At 45.5% G+C, this 19120-nt stretch overlaps 1 protein-coding gene across 17 annotated transcripts in view; it reads right to left on the reverse strand.

Annotated features, from left to right (window-relative positions):
• Window positions 1-19120, reverse strand: part of col12a1a (collagen, type XII, alpha 1a) — a 72028-nt gene that overhangs the window by 7777 nt on the left and 45131 nt on the right. For all 17 annotated transcript variants that reach the window (XM_080013035.1, XM_080013036.1, XM_080013034.1 and 14 more), the window contains 22 exons: window positions 17651-17780; window positions 17158-17300; window positions 16883-17012; window positions 16071-16190; window positions 15192-15338; window positions 14953-15069; window positions 14459-14611; window positions 14271-14345; window positions 13375-13514; window positions 11997-12120; window positions 11668-11811; window positions 11232-11396; window positions 11047-11085; window positions 10364-10502; window positions 9189-9331; window positions 8698-8807; window positions 3354-3512; window positions 2935-3012; window positions 1995-2081; window positions 1327-1380; window positions 883-978; window positions 343-396 (listed from right to left, as the gene is read on the reverse strand). In XM_080013035.1, coding sequence (XP_079869161.1) covers window positions 343-396; window positions 883-978; window positions 1327-1380; window positions 1995-2081; window positions 2935-3012; window positions 3354-3512; window positions 8698-8807; window positions 9189-9331; window positions 10364-10502; window positions 11047-11085; window positions 11232-11396; window positions 11668-11811; window positions 11997-12120; window positions 13375-13514; window positions 14271-14345; window positions 14459-14611; window positions 14953-15069; window positions 15192-15338; window positions 16071-16190; window positions 16883-17012; window positions 17158-17300; window positions 17651-17780 — 2547 coding nt within the window. The remainder of the gene's footprint in view (window positions 1-342; window positions 397-882; window positions 979-1326; window positions 1381-1994; window positions 2082-2934; window positions 3013-3353; window positions 3513-8697; window positions 8808-9188; window positions 9332-10363; window positions 10503-11046; window positions 11086-11231; window positions 11397-11667; window positions 11812-11996; window positions 12121-13374; window positions 13515-14270; window positions 14346-14458; window positions 14612-14952; window positions 15070-15191; window positions 15339-16070; window positions 16191-16882; window positions 17013-17157; window positions 17301-17650; window positions 17781-19120) is intronic.

Raw genomic sequence — 19120 nt, forward strand, 5'->3', positions numbered from 1 at the left:
CCGCGAATGAAGAAAATGTGTTTTCCGTTCCGCATTTCCCCATTGGTACCAGGAGGATTCTATGTTCCATAATAATTTAAGTGCATCACTGGCTTCCCACCCCGTGTCAATCAGTGGGCTGATTTTGAGCATCCGTGCGTTCCCCTGGGGGTGGCATGGTCTACCTCCCACTCCGAGTGTGGTTTCAACCTCGCCATGTGGACTTATTCCAGGCTCCAGTAGCAATGCTCTCCACGGTTAGTCTGTGTTTCCTGTTCAAAAAAACCACAGCTGGTGGAAAGAAAAAGGGGGGGAAAAAATAAAGAATAATAAAAAAAAAGAAGAAGGCAGAGGCGCACTCACTTGCCGACCAGCCTGGCCAGGGCCTCCGGCATCCCCCTTTGGTCCGGGACGACCCTGAAAGAGAACGAAAGAGGATCAGGACGGAGGATTGACTCCGATCGACAAGAACCTCTCTAGGTTTGTATGCAAGGCCAAAGTCAAACATTCTAGCTGATAAAAATAAGGAGAATAGGAATAATGAATAATGAATAATGAATTTGGTGCGACGGGCATAAATCCCGCGCATTAGGAGACCCTTAAGACAGAGGTGGTGCTTGAGGGGTGCTACACTGAGTGCAAAAAAAACCCAAAAAACGCACATGATAAAAAGGGCACCATGGACATCAAGGGGCAAAGGGGCAGGTACTCCGACACCCCGTGCCCCGCCCCCCTCTGCAAGTGCCTGACCACCAATATCAGGTAAGATTAACTCTGGCAGCTCACGAAAATACATTACAGGGACGCCAAAGGCCGGCGACACTCAACTATTTACTACGAATACTGAGGATAGAGCAGAATATCTAGAGACAAGCTGAAGATGCGAAGGCCAAGGTGACTTACAGGTTCGCCAGGTAGAGACAGTCCGTTGGGGCCTTGTGGACCCGGTGGTCCCAGTGGACCGGGGATACCTTGATCACCTCGCTGGCCCATCGGCCCCTGAAACATAAGAGCAGGGGTATACAGAAAACCTGAGTATGGAGCTCCAGGCAGCATAGATAGAGACGAGGAGCCATAGCGGCGCCGGGGAGCCTTCCTTCAGAACCACTTGACACATCCGTTTTATATCAATTATAGAATACATTTACAGCGTGATCCTGTTAAGTGAATTCAGATGTGTGTGCGATTCGCTTTGTCTGGGAGTTATTGCTTTGTAGCCCTGTACAAAATCACAGAGCACCAAGAGGCCCTGATTGAGCCCAGGTTTGTATTTCAAGTTGTAATAGATTGTCTACAAGCACTGATAATGGTGCTGAAATGCTTGAGGCGACGTGGCGCAGGACTTACGGCGGAGCCGGTCTCTCCCCTCTCTCCTCGCGGTCCTTTAGTACCTGGGCTGCCCTGGAAAGGAAACAAAGAGAACGGAGAGAAGTCAGAGACGGAGAGTAAGTGTAACAACAGGAGCAGATTGTGGATGCCTTTAAAGATAAAAAATAAAAATAAAAACCCAGAACCATTAGAGATCCTCTCTGGGGCTTAGTGAGGGTTTTGCCGAGCTCACATATTCCAGACTTTCTCCTCCTCAAGGCTTCTACCACCGTGTTGTTTTATTTTTTTCTTTTTCCGACAGGCATTTATCATTTGACGCTTTTTCCCGACGCCCACACCTCAGCTCTTCCCTGCTCTTTCATAGCGCTTTCCGAGGGAAAAGAAAATAGCGATGCTGACACTGGGGATGTCCTCATTAAACTCTACGGCCAGCGCAAAGCTACTAAAAGTAGCGGGACTGTGTGTAACAGTACACCTCCCTGTCCAGATCATCAGGGACAATATGGTATCATCATCATCATCATTACCATTGGAGGCTTCCCTTAAAGCCCTTGGACTCAGGTGAGGACAGACAGGAGCGAGGAGGTGAAGACAGATGGATAGCGGTAGGAGGAGAAACAGCAGCGGTAGTAGTAGTGAAGGGATGAGGAGGAGGAGGAGGAGGAGGAGGAAGTTGGTGTCTTTACCGAGTGTCCCGGAGGTCCCTGGGGGCCGATGCTGTCCTGGGTGCATGTGCAAGAGTGCGGCAGGGAGGGGCACTTCGCCTCGTCTCTCTGAAACGAAAAGATGATGAGAGAGGTCCAAAACGAACTCGGGTTGTAGATGAGCAATATTGCCATGCCAGTCAAAAGTGGTTGTTATTAGTGTAGTCATTATAATGACTCAAATGAAAAATACTCAATGGCAGTGGGAACCTTGGCTATATTTTGGGAAATTATTAAATGTTTTGTTTTTTTTCTTTTTTTTGGTGGTCTAACAACTAATATTGGTCTAAATGGTCTAACAACTAATATAAGACTGCGATCATTGACATGATGCATTTGATGCGCATCTAATGCTAATAACACAAAATGACCGACAATTAGCTGCTGTTGTACCCAGCATTTAACACAATATTAAAAATTGATACGATCATTTAACATCTGCCCTGTGCTCAACAGCGGCTCGTGTTTCCCCCGGATCGGGTCGGCAGCTTGGCAACCAAGTTTAGCGCAATTACAGGGAACACAATGTCCTATTCACTTCAGACCCGGCAGTTAAAATTTTAAATAGCGGAAGATTACTGAGCATGCATATTAATAAAAGAGCATTCCGGATCACTCGCCATCCAAAATGGAAGAAAGAATGCTTTTCACAACAGTTGGTCCTGGAAGAAGTGAGCCTAAGAACTACAGTGCAAAAGCAGGAGTTGCAGAGCGTCTGCCTTAATATTCTGGAATATCTGGGCTGCTTTATTGAGATGGGTTAAACATATGAAATACATCCGACCATATCCAACCTGCGCGGCTAGAAATGGTGTTTCAATTGGCAGACAGAGACGGGCCATGGGGGGAGATGCTGGTGGCTTGGACTAAAGAGACTAAAAGGAAGGAACTCTCTGGAAGATCCTGAGCCTGAGAGTCTTACCGTGGCGGGCAGGTCGCAGCATTTATCTCGGCTGGTCCAGCTCAGGCTGCAGACAATGTCGAACATCTGGAGCTGGAACTACACAACAGACGGAGAGGGAAAAAAAACATGGAGAGGTGTTTCGAATGGCTCCCATTAAGGAATAAAAAATAAAAAAAGAGAGAGACTCATCTCAGAGCGGGGACCCTCAGAGAGATGAGAGGGAAGACGCCGCCTTTTATCCTCTAAAGAATCGCTGGGAGCCGCTAGGCGCTCGTTTGTATGTAAACATAAAACGGTTTAGGGAGAAGCTATCTTTAAAACACGGCGGCAATGACGTCTGGAGCACGGGCTTGGAATGAGCTGTTTTTCCAAACACAAGGTGGTTTTTGTTGTGATGCGTTGCTCTGACCTCTATGGATAATTTGGTTTCAGCTTACCGTCGCCGACTGCCTCTTCCCTCCTCCGGACTTGGCCAGCTTGCCGAGCACCTCGTAGCCCTCCAGCGAGATGTTGTTGGCCGCCTTGATGGGCTTCTCTGCCACCTCCTGACAGTCGAGGTTGAGCTTGACGTTCTCCGGGGAGATGCTGATGTGCAGCTGCAGGCGGAGGAAGGTGAACGGGAGCGTCAGACAACGCATTGTAATCTTCCCGGTGCCCGGCGACCGCCAACTTCGCTGCAGTATAAATACTTGGCAAGCCGCTAAGACCATTCTTGGAAATAAAATAAATAAATAGATGAATGCAGTCCTCAAAAAAATCTGGTCTTGGCATGTTTTCCGCTATTTGGATTTGGCCTTATAAACCGGCGAGGAGCCCCGTGTAAAACTTTTTGATCATTAGAGACGACCTCACTGAACCCGTTGGAGACGCGTGCTTCAGAAGATGCTGATGTTCCAGTTTCAACATAATGGACGGCATTTGGGGAGTTATTTTGTCTGTTTTCAAAGTATGTTAATTATAGACCCCGGTGTTGCCTCAGAGTGGTCACTGCCTTGGCACAAAATCCATGTTAGCTGTCTCCGCCAATGAAGGGAACAAGGGAACATCAGCAAAAGAAACAGAAACAGCTCCTGTTTCCATGTAGCGCTGAAGGTATAGGTAGCCATTCCGTAACAACGCACAACGACGGGATGCCAGAAGTTGACAGTTCCTGTCCAGGAAAGCCTACTCCACATCTTGAAATTATATTGTTTGCGGTGCGCCATCAAAAAGTGCTGCACTTTCCAAACTTTCCCTTTGCAGTTGCACATTTTCCCCTCGCCGAGCGGCCGACAAGCTACTTTCTGTCAGAAAAAGCAAGCTAACATTTCTCTGTACAAAGCCATACCAACCACAAACTAGGCCATGGCGCTTGGCAACCAATCACAAAATTACCATTGACTTCCTTGGCGGCAGAACAGACTATCTAGTGGTCCGCAGGGGCAGAGGGTGTCGGTTAGCCCACAACTCTGGCACACATGCACTCTGCCATGATGCTCTTTAGAGCTGACCAAAATAACTCCCAATGATATATTTGGTTGGCAAATAATGTGTATTTATACATTACCTCATTGGCAAATAAGTAAACACAATATGCTCCATTCATGCTATAGAAAACACTTCCATGTCGATTGGAAAATGCTTTGACGTGAAAACCGTTTTTAAATGGAGTTTATGTTTCATTGTGTCCTCACTACACAGGGGGAAGTGCGCACAGGTCGTTTTTCTCCGGGACCCGACATACTATCATTTTCATTATTCTTTGTTTTTTATCGCATGCTATTTGATATCCCTTGGCTGCAACGGTCACAGTTGTGTGCGTTCAGCCACTCATCTGCCAGACCACCTCGTAAAATGCAATCGAGCAATGCAACCTTAAATGGCTGAAAATTTGATATTGAACTCATGCAAAATAACTTAACCTTCCCAAAATGGATTTGTCCATGAACATAAAGTAAATGGGGACTATAAAAATAACAGTTAACATTGACCACCCTTAATTCCTCATTCCCCGCATGTCCACTCGGGCTGCAGGAACGAAATAGAAATTAAATAGAATGTGTATACGAAATATATACGAAATAGAAATGAATAGAATTTGAATAATAAAAAAAATAATAAACTATTTGAATGCTGAAATTGCCATTCGATTGTGTATTTTCTTTTATAAATAAAAAAATTGATGATAAAAGTTTTGGCTGGTTTGTTGCACAGTGAACATACATCATGAATGTAGTTCCAGTACTAAATTAAAATAAACATATGGAATAAATTACAATGTTAAAAATAATAAAGCATACAAATTCGAATGGGATTACAGCGGTATATATGCAGCCCTAATGTCCATGTCCGACCCTGGAGGACAATGTCATTTTCCACCAAAAGAGCAGCAACTGTGCACAAACGACTTTGGTCAGAAACCTTCTTGTATGATTTCCTACGTCTCTTGTGTGGTTTCTGGTGTCATTAACTCCAGTTGGCCAGGTCAAAGAAATGGGACTTCTTTAGCACAACACATCACAGCGGATATACTGTCTTCAGAAAATAAATAAGACGGAACACAAAGGGAGCAGTCAGCAAAGGCTCTGGCGTAGCGTCCGCAAGGCTCATGAAAAGCCATGTCTCAGAGTTGTTCTCTCGAGGATTCTACTCAACCTCCTCTCCATGTGCCACACAGTCGACCCCAAGCCCACTTCCCAAAGAAAAATCCAGAACCGGGCTTTCCTTTTTTTTTCTGGGAGATGTGAGAGTGGCGTCACATTTTATTTTTAAGAAAAGCCACAGCCACTAAAAAAGAGCTCCCACTCCGATAGAAAAAATAAACCTGATGGTGAGAGCTCCACAATGCCACAGATAGTTGGAGAAACTGAATCTCACTCTTCACCAACACACCCCGACCCCCCTACAGTGGCAGGAGGGATTCCCCTGTGAACAAGGGAGTAAACAGCGTCTGCAAAAGCAATCTCTAAGAGCTATCCCACATGTTCCACCGGAGAAGAACCATGGATTAGGCTTCCCACCATGGATTCGTTTCTGCTTCCTGAGGGGATGGATCAACGAGCAACTGTGTCTGAACCCAACATGTTACAAGTCTGAAGTGAAACAACAACCAACAAACAATCAAAAAAAAATCTAAAATTGTAACGATACTGATCAATTGAATGCATATAAGAACTTGGCTGTTTATGTCAAATTTCTCGACTTTAGCAAGCTTTCTTAGATGTCAATGCAGATTTTGTACTTGTACATGGTCAATAACTCCATACTTTAGGAGTTGTTCTGTTTGTTTTTTTCTAACTCCTCGTGGATAAGCCCTGCTGCCATCGGTGACAAACCTCATCTTTAGCCACCGCGGTTTCAGCTTGCGGAGTCAGTGACGGTCATGGCCGAAGCTTTGGGGAAACCACAGAAAACACATTACCAGACACTCGCCACAGCGGTGGGCAGAGGCACTCAATCAGCAGACCAGCAAATAAGCAGGTAGGTAGACCGCTACAGAGTCGCCTGCTCGTGGAACAGCGGCTACAGCTAGTCACCCAGGACACACTCAGATTGCAGGCACCAGCATGGCCACAAACACACCAACACACACGGACTCAAGAGTGCCGTTGAACTACTATATGGATGATATCATCTTGGCAATTCCACTGACAAATAGCCCTCACCCTTAAGTCTCCAGGGTCCCATTTATTCCCAGAGTTGACCTATAATTAGCTGCCAAATGGCCAAACTGCAAACTCATCGACTGTAAGTTCAGCAGCTGTACACAAAGTACTTTGCCTACATGAGTTTTTAACTACCTTTCTTGACAAGAGATAACCGTGCGCTGTAATAGCGGGAAGCGCGTGACTCTTAATGCAAAATCAAGGCCCCAGTTCAAGGAAATGGGTTATTAGCTTGGATTACCTATGTACTAAGAAAAAAACAAAATACTTTTGTTTTTCAAAATAGGGGGCACATTGTTCTTTCTTGGAACGACATCAAATGCGATCGGACATTCCTCCGAGTACATTAGAACCAGCCCTCGTTCCTACTGCATGGAATCTAGCTTCCTAAACCCTTCGAGGCCAGTGCAGTAAATATAGTGTCCCTCATTGTTTTGCTCACTGCACCCTGTGGTGATGGGGGACAAAAGTGAGAAGAATCTTCAGAGGCTGATGCTTTGAGTTAGAGCACAGCCGGTCAGATGTCTCTATACTGATGTCTCTGTGGTGGCCCCAAGAGACTCCACACTGTACAAACACTGTGTAATCGCCCTTGGTTAATCCAATCGGATTAGGACAATCTCATGGATAAAAAAACAGGTTTTCAAAACAATTGTGACACTAGGGATGTCACTTTGACAGCTCGAACGGAATAATGCTAATAATGCTTGGGATTTATGTTTTCATTTCAAGTCTCTTTATGAAGCGTTCTCCTCAGGGACTTGGATTATTAAGTTCTAGAATGAGAACCCGATGGGATGAACCAAATTCGGAGTCAAGAAAACATAAAGGCTAGACAGTTGGAAACACACTAATTCAATATCTAAAATCTCCCAAGGCTTTCAGTCATTTTCCAGCTAATGGATTGGCCTTACTTCCAAAGCTCTGTGAGTGTAATTCAGATTTCTTATTTATTTATGATGTCAAAAATCAGTTTGTAAAAGTGAAACTCTCTTTAGTGAATGAAACATTCCACTGAGGGCTTCAGAACGTAATCCTGAAACAATACCTGACGCCATTGAGTGAATACTTGTGTTTTTTGGTTTTTTTTGCCAGGGGCCAGGCCAGTCCTCTAATGTGCGGTTCCTTATTACAAACAAGCTTAACCCAAACAAAAGCTGATCCAACCCAGTCCTGACCGCTACTACAGAATAATTTGGAGTCGGCTGCCACCAGGACAACATCCAATCACAGCGTGTCGACCTAAGCGTAACAGTTTGCACATTGTGCTTAGGTCACTAGTGTCACTCAGTCCTCTCCACAACCTCTCGGTAACCGTAGTAATGGCCCCTCCATCCCATATATCATATTAATTGCCCATGGTCTAAGCAAACAAAGCTTCACGCCAAATCGGAAAAAAGGGCCCCTTGGCTACTTTGGCATGGAACCGCGACCACTGTAAGATGGATAGCGCTGGATTTTTGCGAGGGGTAACAAGATACTTTTAACTCCAGTTTTGGCTGACAGTAAGATCTTCTCCCTAAAAAGGTATTTTGACCAAACTAAATGAGCCAGAGGTGTCAGACAGAGGGGGTGTAGGTGAGGTCCCAACGTGTCAAACAGTTTTCCCACAAGGGCAACCCTCGTGGGAAAACCCAACGGGTGACACATGAAGGATACCCGGTGGCATCTATGACAACTGAAAACAAGGTCTTCAACAAAAACGGCCAATACAGCCGTGCAAAAAGATACACAAATGTAGACTTTTCAAGCAAAAGCTTGGTATTATTGACTGGCAATTCCATTATCAGATGAAATAGCCATACAATATTCAGAAAGCAATGCTTTTGATACGTGTCAATAAAGAGATGGATATGATGTGTTCAGAATGTAAAAAGACCTCCCCAGTCTCTTCCACAGAACTTTGAGTCAATCATCTGGATTTACCAATAAACACAAACCGGAGGTCAAAGTAGTGAGCGAAATCAGCTGGCTCTGTGATTGGACGGGGCAGGATTTCTACTTTCTGAACCTGGAATTATCCATCTCTGCTTAAAAGTGACACAAATCTCAAGTTTAGCCAAGTTTTGATAACATCCCCATGTGATGTGATTATGGGCGCCCTTCGTCTGAAGAGCATTTTTGACATCGCCTCTACCTTGTGGAAGCTGCCATGGAAAACTTGCTTCACTTGCTCCTCATTAAACGTGACTCGCTGGATCTCTCCCCGGGTGTCCTTGTTGTAGAAGGCGACTGTTTTGCTGGAAGCTGAAAAGAGAGGGGAGGCTCATGATGAATCCCTGACGCTGCGTTACGACGCGATGGCACGCAAAGCACAGACGGGACTAACAGAGAGATAGACCACAGTCAAATGGCGAGAAGAGGGCAAAAAGAAGGAACGGATAAGATTACATCCAGGTGAATAGCAGTGGAACAGTAAACTCTCATGTACTGCACTGTATTACACTGGATAATAAAAACCAACAACGAATCAGACAAGATGGGTGGTGTAGGAGTAGAATGAAGTGAAACGGAGGTTTGTTTAAAGGGTTAACAGATGTGTAGATAAGTTGGCTGTTTCCCCCTTTCCAGCTGAGGCCTGGAGCACAGTGGGGGAGGAGGTAGAGGGGCGGGCAGGGGGGGGCTTACGGTTGATGGTGACCCCGACCTCGGGGTTGTTGTTGCGGTCGGCAATCTGCCAGATATCAAAGGCCTCGTTGGTGGTGTCGGGAAGCAGGCGGAAGAGCAAGATGATGGTGTAGGACGGGGGAAGACCCTCCGGATGGATCTCCCTGTTGGGGAGGGGAGGGGGGCGGGGGGGGGTAAAGATACATTTGTCACTTTAGTCATGAGGCGTGGGTTGGAAACCCTGGGAAAAGGCATTACATCACTGCTGACATCAGAAGTCTTCCCACTCAACGGCTTTCTCCCATGAGTCCACCAGGTTTTCCTTTCAGTAATCCACCAGATTACTTGAAACGGCGCTAAAGTCATAATCTCTCGAACAGATCAGTAATCTAAACTAAAACAAAGGGCCAAAATTGCGGCGACGGACCAGCGCGGTCGAGGCATCGATACAAAGGACACAGGATCTGTCACGTAGGCTGCAGGTCCTGCAAAGGCGTGCCAGTTCTTCCCTGGCGGAGCAGAAATTGCCGGCATATTGAAAGTATTTTCCGTCCACTTCTCCTACAAGTGTTTCCACTTGCGTGCATCAGCATCGATGGCTTAGCCCACGCACACACACGCGAAAAATATGCATCATTATAGACAAATTAACAAGGCATGCTGAGGGGTTTGAATACTTGAGCAGTTTCGCAATTGCCTGTGGACGTTTTAATAGAGGTCCATGCAAGGGCCAGAGTTCCTAACCCCCCTCGTGATTTGTTTGCTCCCAATACGATGCATATGGGAGGCAGAGCTTCAAGGGAGTATTTACTTCTATGACCCAAATATATTTTATGGTACTAACACCTCATATTCCACAAGCTGCAACAACATACACTGATGGCCCAAGGGCCACGGGCCAAACCGTATCGGGGAGCCCCCCGCGTACTACTGTAGGTCATTTTGAGTAATGACTCTGGCTTTGCACGACTAGGGTGCATGGGAGAAGTGAGTATTCAATGAGCCAGAAACATGCACATCGAGGGACTTGCGTATGGAAATATTTACATTGTCAATATACCACGAACATATCAAACACCCAGACGGATGGACTCTAAAGATGCGCTAAAGATGGGTTGTGTAGCGTGCCGATGCACAAGCACAACTCTCTCTTCGCTTGCACGCGCGGACACGGGCTATAACTTCCAGACTCTTACTTGGTGGGTTGGTTGAGGAAGGAATCCTTATGCAGCCTGTAGGCGATGTAGCTGTTGAAGGAGCCCGGCTCCATCGAGATGCCGCCCATGCCAGCGAACGTCCTGTCTGTGATGTTGAAAGCCTCCAGCATCCTGAAGCCTGGAACAAACACAAGGCAAGGGCTTGACTTAGATTATACACAGGAGCCGACGGACTGAGGGGAATACTAATTGCTGCATTTCTATAGTTATTTGTCAAACTGCTTTTATATAATATATAGACAACTATTTTAATATTATGCCCTTCATGCCCTATGTAAAGCACTTTGAATTGCCTTTGTGTATGAAATGTGTTATAATGTGTTTAAATTGAATTGCCTGGCCTTATGTGGTTTGATCTACAATAGAAATACGTTTATTTTTGAAGTCTTAAAAAGTACAGCCATTTTGCAACTTAGAGATAGGCAAAGGAAACAGTAAAAACCATACAGTAATAGCGAGTTGGTGTTTCCGTAAAGTTGGACGGTAAATACAGAGAAGAAAATTGCTATTGCTGCGTCATGAGGATAGTTTAGAGTCAAGAGCTAGAGATAAGAGTTGGTGTCCTTCATCTTCAGATAAGAACATACAGTAACTGTAGCGCTAAAAAACTCTGTAATCATTCTCCAAAGCAATCAGCAAGTAACGTTATGTTGCCTACTCACCAGGTGTGGTGAAGCCATTCATGTAGATCAGAGGACAAGCTGAAAGAAAAAAAATGGAAAGGAAGTCGTTAGGGAAATTGAAAGGCAAGACCCTTTCTATGATGACTGTTTCTGTACCTGTAGATCTCCTACCAAATACATCAAAACTCCAAAAACCCCCCCTAACATTCCGACTCCAATCTTACTGGAGGTGGCCGTTTCGCAGATGAAGGTGATCAGGTTGTCCTGGATCTTGGCGAAGTCGTCGAAGTTGTCCACCACGAAGACGTGCCTCTCACTGGGTTTGCTACCAATGTTCCTCAGCTCCGCCATGTCCACGTCGGCCACTCCGACCACAAACACGCTGTAGCCTGGAGAGGCGAGACGCACACGTTGCAAACACATCCACACCAAACACAAAGGCCATTGTTAAGCGTTGCGTGGCCACGGGCGGTATCATCGCCGTGGTAATTACCGCAGCAGTTTCTGTCTGATGACCATTGGAGCAGATAGGAGGAAAAATCAGACTTGGGAAGTAAACAAATTAGTGGTAATTTGAAACAGCTCAGTTGCACATACGTCCACATACAACACAACACGGTCCAATAAACAAGGGAGAAAATAAAATAAAAACATCCCTACCGGCGTGCTGCAGTTTTTCGGCGTTCTTCTTGACTTCGTCCTGGGAGCGTCCGTCAGTGACGACCACCAGCACCTTGGGCACGTTCCTCCTCATACCGTTGTCCGAGGTGAAGACCTTCTCGTAGACGTGCTTCAGAGCGACGCCTGGGCGGAGGCAGGGGAGGGAGAATGCATGCCGCTTAAGTCAAAAACGAGGATAGTGTCCAGTGTGCAACCCTAACGCTAGCCCCCAACCCCAACCCACTCAGCACCATCCACTATCTATTAAATCACTGTCTTGGAGGCTATAGCTCTAATATTGGACGCAAACGTCATGAGTTTGGTTGTACTTGTCTTGGTGTTTCCTCCTCGGTAGCGGACCATCTGCAGGGCGGACAGCACCATGCCCTTGTCGTGGTAAGTGTTGAGCTTGAACTCAGTCCTGGCGTCATCGCTGTACTGTACAAATGACACCTGAGGAAGGCAGTTGAGAGAGGAGGTCAACAGGGAATAGTTCAGAATGAGCAGATTCTCGTAAAAATTGAACTGGCCATCTGGCAAGGCGGGCAGAATGGAATGGTTTATTTCATTGATATAAAAAATACATTATCATGTCCAAACTTTTGGCACTTTTTGAAACAATGTCATAAAGTGTTTAAGACTTTAGATTTACAAGTTCTTTTCGAAACACAATGGGCTTCATCCACAAAAAAAAAATCTATCAATACCATAAAGAGCATTGTAACAGATCTTGTCCAGATAAACTACGGTGAAAACACAAGAGAGAAGAGAACCGCTTTCAGAGAACATCCCTCCGTCCTCCCTTCAGTCCTCCCGTGGGGCAATTTGTCAAGTGCACAGATTAAAGCAAATAAGCCATCATTGTTAGTTTTTCCAGCTCTCTCTTGGGTCCTTCAAACACCATTATTAATCACTTTGGACAATTCTCGTTAGTATGCGTACAATGAGCAGCCTATTAGTTTCGCAAATGTTTCAGAAAGGTTTTGTTGTGAAATTTGGTTTGGCACAACAGAAAGTGAGTGAAAGCATCAGCCACATCAGTGGAACGCCATCCAGCGTGTTTCCAAACACGCACACATTTTGATTGCAACAAATAATAAAGTCAGATAAGAGAAAAAGCATAATGCAGCCATTTTTCTTTCCTGATTGAGGCCCAATCAGATCACTTTAAAGCTGTTGGTTGACAACAATAAACAACCAGCAGCTTTGATTGTGAGAGACTTGATCAATTAGCCTCCAAGCCGCCGCACTTAAGCCATCTCTTTTGTCTTCGTAAAGACTATAAAACCAGATTAACATATGAGAGCACGACAGATGATAAATGAGTGAACTGGAAAATTTGAGTACATTTGAGTGCCACCAAATGATAAAATAGCTTAATTTCCCGAGCCCGAGGAAGGCACGATTGCATCGCTTGAATTTGTTCATCAAAGCTTCGGGACCAAAAATGACTACCAGATTTCTGGCAGCGGGCTTCGGCGTTGTGTGACAAAGAGCCATTCATTCTTCATCGAATCAAGGGTGGCGAACGATGCAACAACGGCATTTTCTGATTTGTGCCGATTGAGCTGCGCACAAGGCCCGCACAAGTGTTGCAAAAATCCAAGTCAAGGAAATGAAGTCGCGGCGTTTGATCAAGAACATACATCCAATGAAAGGATAGGTTTGCCATTTCTCAACCCTCTGAGAAACAGGCCCCACACCGACCTGCATGCCTTTGGGGCTGATGACGTCGAAGGCTCCGGTCATGCTGAAGACGAACTGGATGACCTTGTTGAAGCTCTCGTCTCCGATACTCCAGGAGCCGTCGATGAGGAAGACCAGGTCGGCCTTCGCTCCTCTGCAAACTGTGGACGGACGAGAGCCGCGTGAACAGCGAGTCTCGGCGGAGACGGCACTACATAGCTTAGACAGCAAAGAGACTGGGTTTGAGTTCAAATGGAATGGTGGTGGGATGACATATCTAGGGCTGTTTGATTGATTGTCATACAAATAATTGCGATTTATAATGTAAATGTGTGTTTTGCTCATTATTTACCAACATTATAGTAAGAGTGTGATAACGGTGTAATAACACATATCTACCTATGGCAAAAGAGAATTCCATTGAAATTGAACATCGAAAACGAAACTTTTGAGAAGACAGCAAATTTTCCTCAATCCCACTGAATGAAAAACAACAAATTGTCATTTAATTTATGACAACATTTCTAAAAATGCAAAATGAACACGGACAGTTTGGGCCATTATGCAATAATTGTGACGGCTCTAGTTGTTGTCTTAGTTTTGATATTAAAAACAAGTCAAGTCACTTCTAAAAATGGAAAGAAAAGTCTCCTTTTGTGTAAAAACTGTAAAGAATTATGAATAAAATAAAACTTTTTTGTAATAATAAATAATAAGGAATAAATAAACTCATGAGTAAACAAAAATACAAAGAAAAAGGTTTTTTTTTATTTTTAACCAAAAGTGTATTTTTGTGTACCAGCTATGAATAAAAGACAAGCAAAAAAAAAACCCCCACAAATAAGAAGGCTAAACACGCCCAAAGGGAACGGGCGTCATTTTTATCGGGGCTATGGCTTCTGTTGTTGTCTCTTTACCATCCAGGGCAGGGGGGATGGTGGCTGGAGGAGGAGGGGTGGGCGGCACCGTCGGGGCCACTGTGGTTCTGATCACTGCAGGACAAACAACAAAGACCAAAAAAATAAAAATAAACAAATAATGTGAGAAAGGGTGACACATTTTCGACGTTTGTTCATAAGACAGAATTGTTTTTCTTGGGTCTTACGTGTCCTCTCCTTGACGCTCACGCCCGGGCCCTCCAAGTTGGTGGTCTGCGTGTAGACCGTGGCGTTGTAGAGCGCGTCCGGCGACAGGCCCGTGAAGCAGTGCTGCGTCACCGAGCCCTGGACCGTCACCATCTGGGCGCCGGTGTGGGAGGCTGGGGCAAGAGAGGGGAAGGAGGGAAGGACGGCGAGGCGTTTAAAACCCGACACAAAGCCGTGCGCCGAACGCCAGCGCAGTGTTTAGCGATATTTAACAGTTCTCGCGCAAACAGGAATTCCCTAAAGTGCCCCCTAAACCCCCCCCCATCTGTAATGGCTACCAAACGTGTAAACAACTCCCCCTCTACTGCATCAGTCAGACTCGCGGCAGCGCTCTCCTTTCTCCCCAGCATCGGTAATAGCGGGTTCTCTTTCCTGTTTGCTGGCATCAGCGACTGACGACGGGCAGCGCGTTCAGCTTTAGTTTTAGATTCGCCTAAACTAAAACCATACTTACGGTCGAAAGGCTTAACTTCCACTCTGTAGGAGGTCGCGGCTCTGTGGGGCGACCAGCGGATGCAGAAGGTATCATGGCCGACGTTGTAGGTGGTCAGGTCCGTCACATTGAGGTACACTGAAAAAAAAAAAAAAAACAGTATACAAAGATGACGCATGGTTATTATCAATCGCTGGCTGATGTAGATACCAATGATAAATCGCAAAACCCCAGGTTAACAGTCATATAATGGTACATACGCGTGGTTCCTTGCCCGAGCAGAGGAGCGCTGACGCCGGTGTCGTACTGGGCCAGCACCTTGACGTCGTAGGTGGTGCCGGGCTGCAGGTTGGGCAGCTGCTGGGAGGTCACGTCCCCGACGAACAACTCCAAGGACTCGTCCGCACCTGAGGATGGACGGACGGGCGTGAACCGGTGACGGGGGAACGGGTGGCAAAACTCCCAATTCCGATACTCGGGAGCCAGTTCTATAAATATGGCGACTGCGAAGCAATTATTCGAAATCCGCCGGGACATTGGGATTCGATCTTTAAAATTTACTGCATTTCCTCTGTTTACATTTTAACGTGGGAGGGCGGGAAACAATGGGTCGTTCTTCCACAGCCAATGCACACATCGTTAGTCGTGCCCGGAGGTGAGTCAGTCTTTCCAGGTTTTATTTTCATGGCTAATACATATTATAGACGTAGAGGAACAGAGGTGGAGCCAATTAATCTAAATACATTAGATATAACTATTTGATTCACATGTGGAAAAAGTATAATGAAATGAAAAAATGTGAAACTGCGGAACTTGAGCAAATGTTTTTTCCCATTCCTAATGAGAACATGATATCAGATCCAACAACAGATCCACTTTTTTTATTTTTCATAAAAATGTAGTTTTAATTATTTTTTTTCCCTTTTCTCTTTAGTTACAGTTTTCTTCCCATCATTGGTTTAACTAGAACAGCTTCGAAACGCATGTATTGCATTGTAATATACACTGTGCTATTCAAAATACAAACTATAAATGCATTTCATACCATCACTCTTCATAATAGATATCTAATAAAATTTGCATTTTCAAATCCCCATTACTTTGTACTACAGTCTTCATCTCTATCACCAACCAACTACCTTCTGGCTGGTAGACCAGCTTGTAGCCGGTGACCCTGGTGGGGGCGGGGTCCCAGGCCACCTTGAAGCGGGTGTACCACTCGTCTGAAATGCGCAGGTTCCTGGGGCCGAGCATGCCCACTGTGATGAATGGAAGGGACACAAAACAAAAGAAAAAAACGTTTCAGCTCTTCTCTACAGTACCCCAAGCCTTCAAAGTTTACCATTTGGCCACGTGTGAGTGCTATGGTCTCTGTAATTTGGAAGTGGTACGTTTTTCTTTTTGGGGGGGGTTTCCAGCTTCCGACATATATATCAGAGGAACGGGGAGTAGCTCGAAAAGGGGACTGAGTACTATCCAGTATGGGGAGGAAAGTCTCCTTTTGATTTGTGAGGGGAAATTAGGCAGGACAGTGGGGCCCTGCTAGATTACGATCTCCTCGCCCGGAGCGCAGCCAGCTCAGAATTCTCTGGCAACGACTCAAGGTGCTCTTGGCTTTCATGTATAGTCAAACTTTTTGTTATTGTTTTCGTGATCCGGAGCCACAATTAGAGGATCAGTTCATTGGATGTACGTGGAGGTGTGTGTATTTGAAAAAGAAGAGTGCGTGCTCATAACCCTCAATAAAAGCCAACATATTAAGCATTTAGACGTTCTCTGCAGTACGAGTCGACTAAATCCACATCAACCTTTTTACCATATGTCTTAGTGGATGCGTCCGTTTTTTTCCCCAGATGTGCAGATTTATGCCGCAGAAAATAAGTTTTATACCAACCAAATTTTCCAGAGCACGACAAATGGACAGACGGACTTTCACAGTGTTGAACTGTACCTGTGTGCCCATCTCCTTCGAGCGCTCCTCCCGGTCCATCGCCGTAGATGGCAGTCACCTTGATGTTGTAGGGGGTGTCCGGGTCCAGATTCCGCAGGATCAGGTTGTTCCTGTTTCCTGGCACTGTGGTCTGGAATTTGCAAGCAATAATAGTGTTGTTACAGTGCTATTACAGTGTTACTACAGCGTTATTACAGCGTAACAGTAAAGCAGTCGTGAAACACAAAATTTGAGAAAACATGATCTTTGCATCTTTATCTAGAAACCAGGCTCACATGCTCCTCGATGGGGTCTCCGGTGGTGGGGGCGTAGGTGATGCGGTACTGGACGACCGGACCCTCGGCGTGCTCCCAGGTCACGGACAGGGTGCTGGTGGTGGGGTCGTAGACGCGCAGGTTCCTAGGGCCACTGCGGGGAACTGGCATTAAGAGGGAAAATAAAAACATATATATGTAATATATATAATATTTAATATATATTTTTCTCCATTATGGTTGATGTAGCTCCCATGATTCTTGCGATAACAAGTAGTTAGACTTGACAAATTTTCTATTTGTTTTATTGCATGTGCATTGCATATGCGTTCCAAATGGATAATAAATTAATTCATGATATATTTCAATCCTATTTAACAACTTTTGTTATCAAAAATATATCAATCAAATATCAATACATCAGTCTTGTGTGACCCAGGACCCCGTGTGCATATAAAGGTTGAGACCCTAAGGTTGAGAATGTCTGGGTTGATACGTAGGCCGGGGTGCTTACGCGTTTTGCCGTTGTCATCGATAGACGGTCCCTCTCCGTCGGGGTAGAGGGCGACCACCCCGACATTGTAGGGTGTGTCCGGGAGCAGCTGCTGCAGCAGCGCTGTGGTGGTGGTCCCCGGTACTATAACCTGAACGGGGAGGGGGACATGTTGGGTTATGGAAGCAAGCAGTGGTCTCCAAGTGTGAATAAAAAGAAAGGGAAAAAGAGCAGTATGTGCAGAAGAAAATATTGAGAGAACTCTTGACTTGGAATCAATTACAATGGAATCGCGGAGGTGCTGACAACTTCCTCTGGCTGCGCAGACGAGATGCAGACCCACCAACTTAACCGCCCCTCCCCCAAACACACACACACACACACACACACACACCGCCTCGTATATCTACACACTTTACCCCTCAACCTCTCACCACTGATAGCCGGCCGTGTCGTACAAGCCTGTCTTACGCCTCTCTTTCCCTTTATTCAACTTCAACTATGTGTTGTCAGCACCAAGTGCAAAGAGAGAGAGGGGGGGGGGGGGTATATGGGGTGGGGGGGCAACAGGCTGAGCTGTGGAATAACACGGTGAAACGGTGGTGACAGCTGATTACAGTCGGGCGGACGGGTGGGCGGCCTTTTCCGTGACGAGGGTTCCCACTTTCTCTGTGGTTGGTTATTTACACTGTAAGGTCACTGCAGGCTCAGATCCTGATGATAACCTCTGGGTGCAGTTGGGGTGTGTGTGTGTGTGTGTGTGTGTGTGTGTGTGTGTGTGTGTGTGTGTGTGTGTGTGTGTGTGTGTGTGTGTGTGTGTGTGTGTGTGTGTGTGTGTGCGCGCGTTTACGTCTATGTCATTGTTTCCCAACCTATTTGCTACCATTGACACACTTCGTATGAAAAAGCAACCCCACGCCTATAAGACTACACTGCTAACCACTGAAAACGTCACAAACACATGGAACTGTGCTGATTATTGTAGCCTACAAGTAATTGGATATGCAAGACTCACAAACGAGAGTTGGAAGTCAGGAATCACTTCGGCAAAACAGCGTACGAGGAAGTCACAATTTAAAGTCCAGGGCCAAAAGAGGCCAAGGCATTTTGACATAATTCATCTTGAATGTGACTGATTGACACTTTCACAGTCCATCAAAGTAAATCATTTTGACAGAATTAAATTATTCTTGTGAGAATTCACAATTCACAACCCAGAGCGACCGACCCTTCTGACTCGCTCATCTTACACCAGACCTCCTCCGCCATACACTAACCGAATCAAGGGAATGAAGAGAAAATCGAAATAATCTTTTCGCCGAGTGACTCATCAAGAACCGAAAATCAAAATATCTGAATCTCACTCCTAATAGTTGTCACTTTCAGTGTGTTGATATTCTGGCTGGAATTGATGAATTTGATGAATTTGCCTTGCAATTTTGCAATTCTTGCAACAGAAGAGCTAATTTCCGTTATTTACATATTTAAGTG

Source organism: Zeus faber (assembly GCF_960531495.2).
Source record: "Zeus faber genome assembly, chromosome: 13".
Lineage (NCBI taxonomy): Eukaryota > Metazoa > Chordata > Actinopteri > Zeiformes > Zeidae > Zeus > Zeus faber.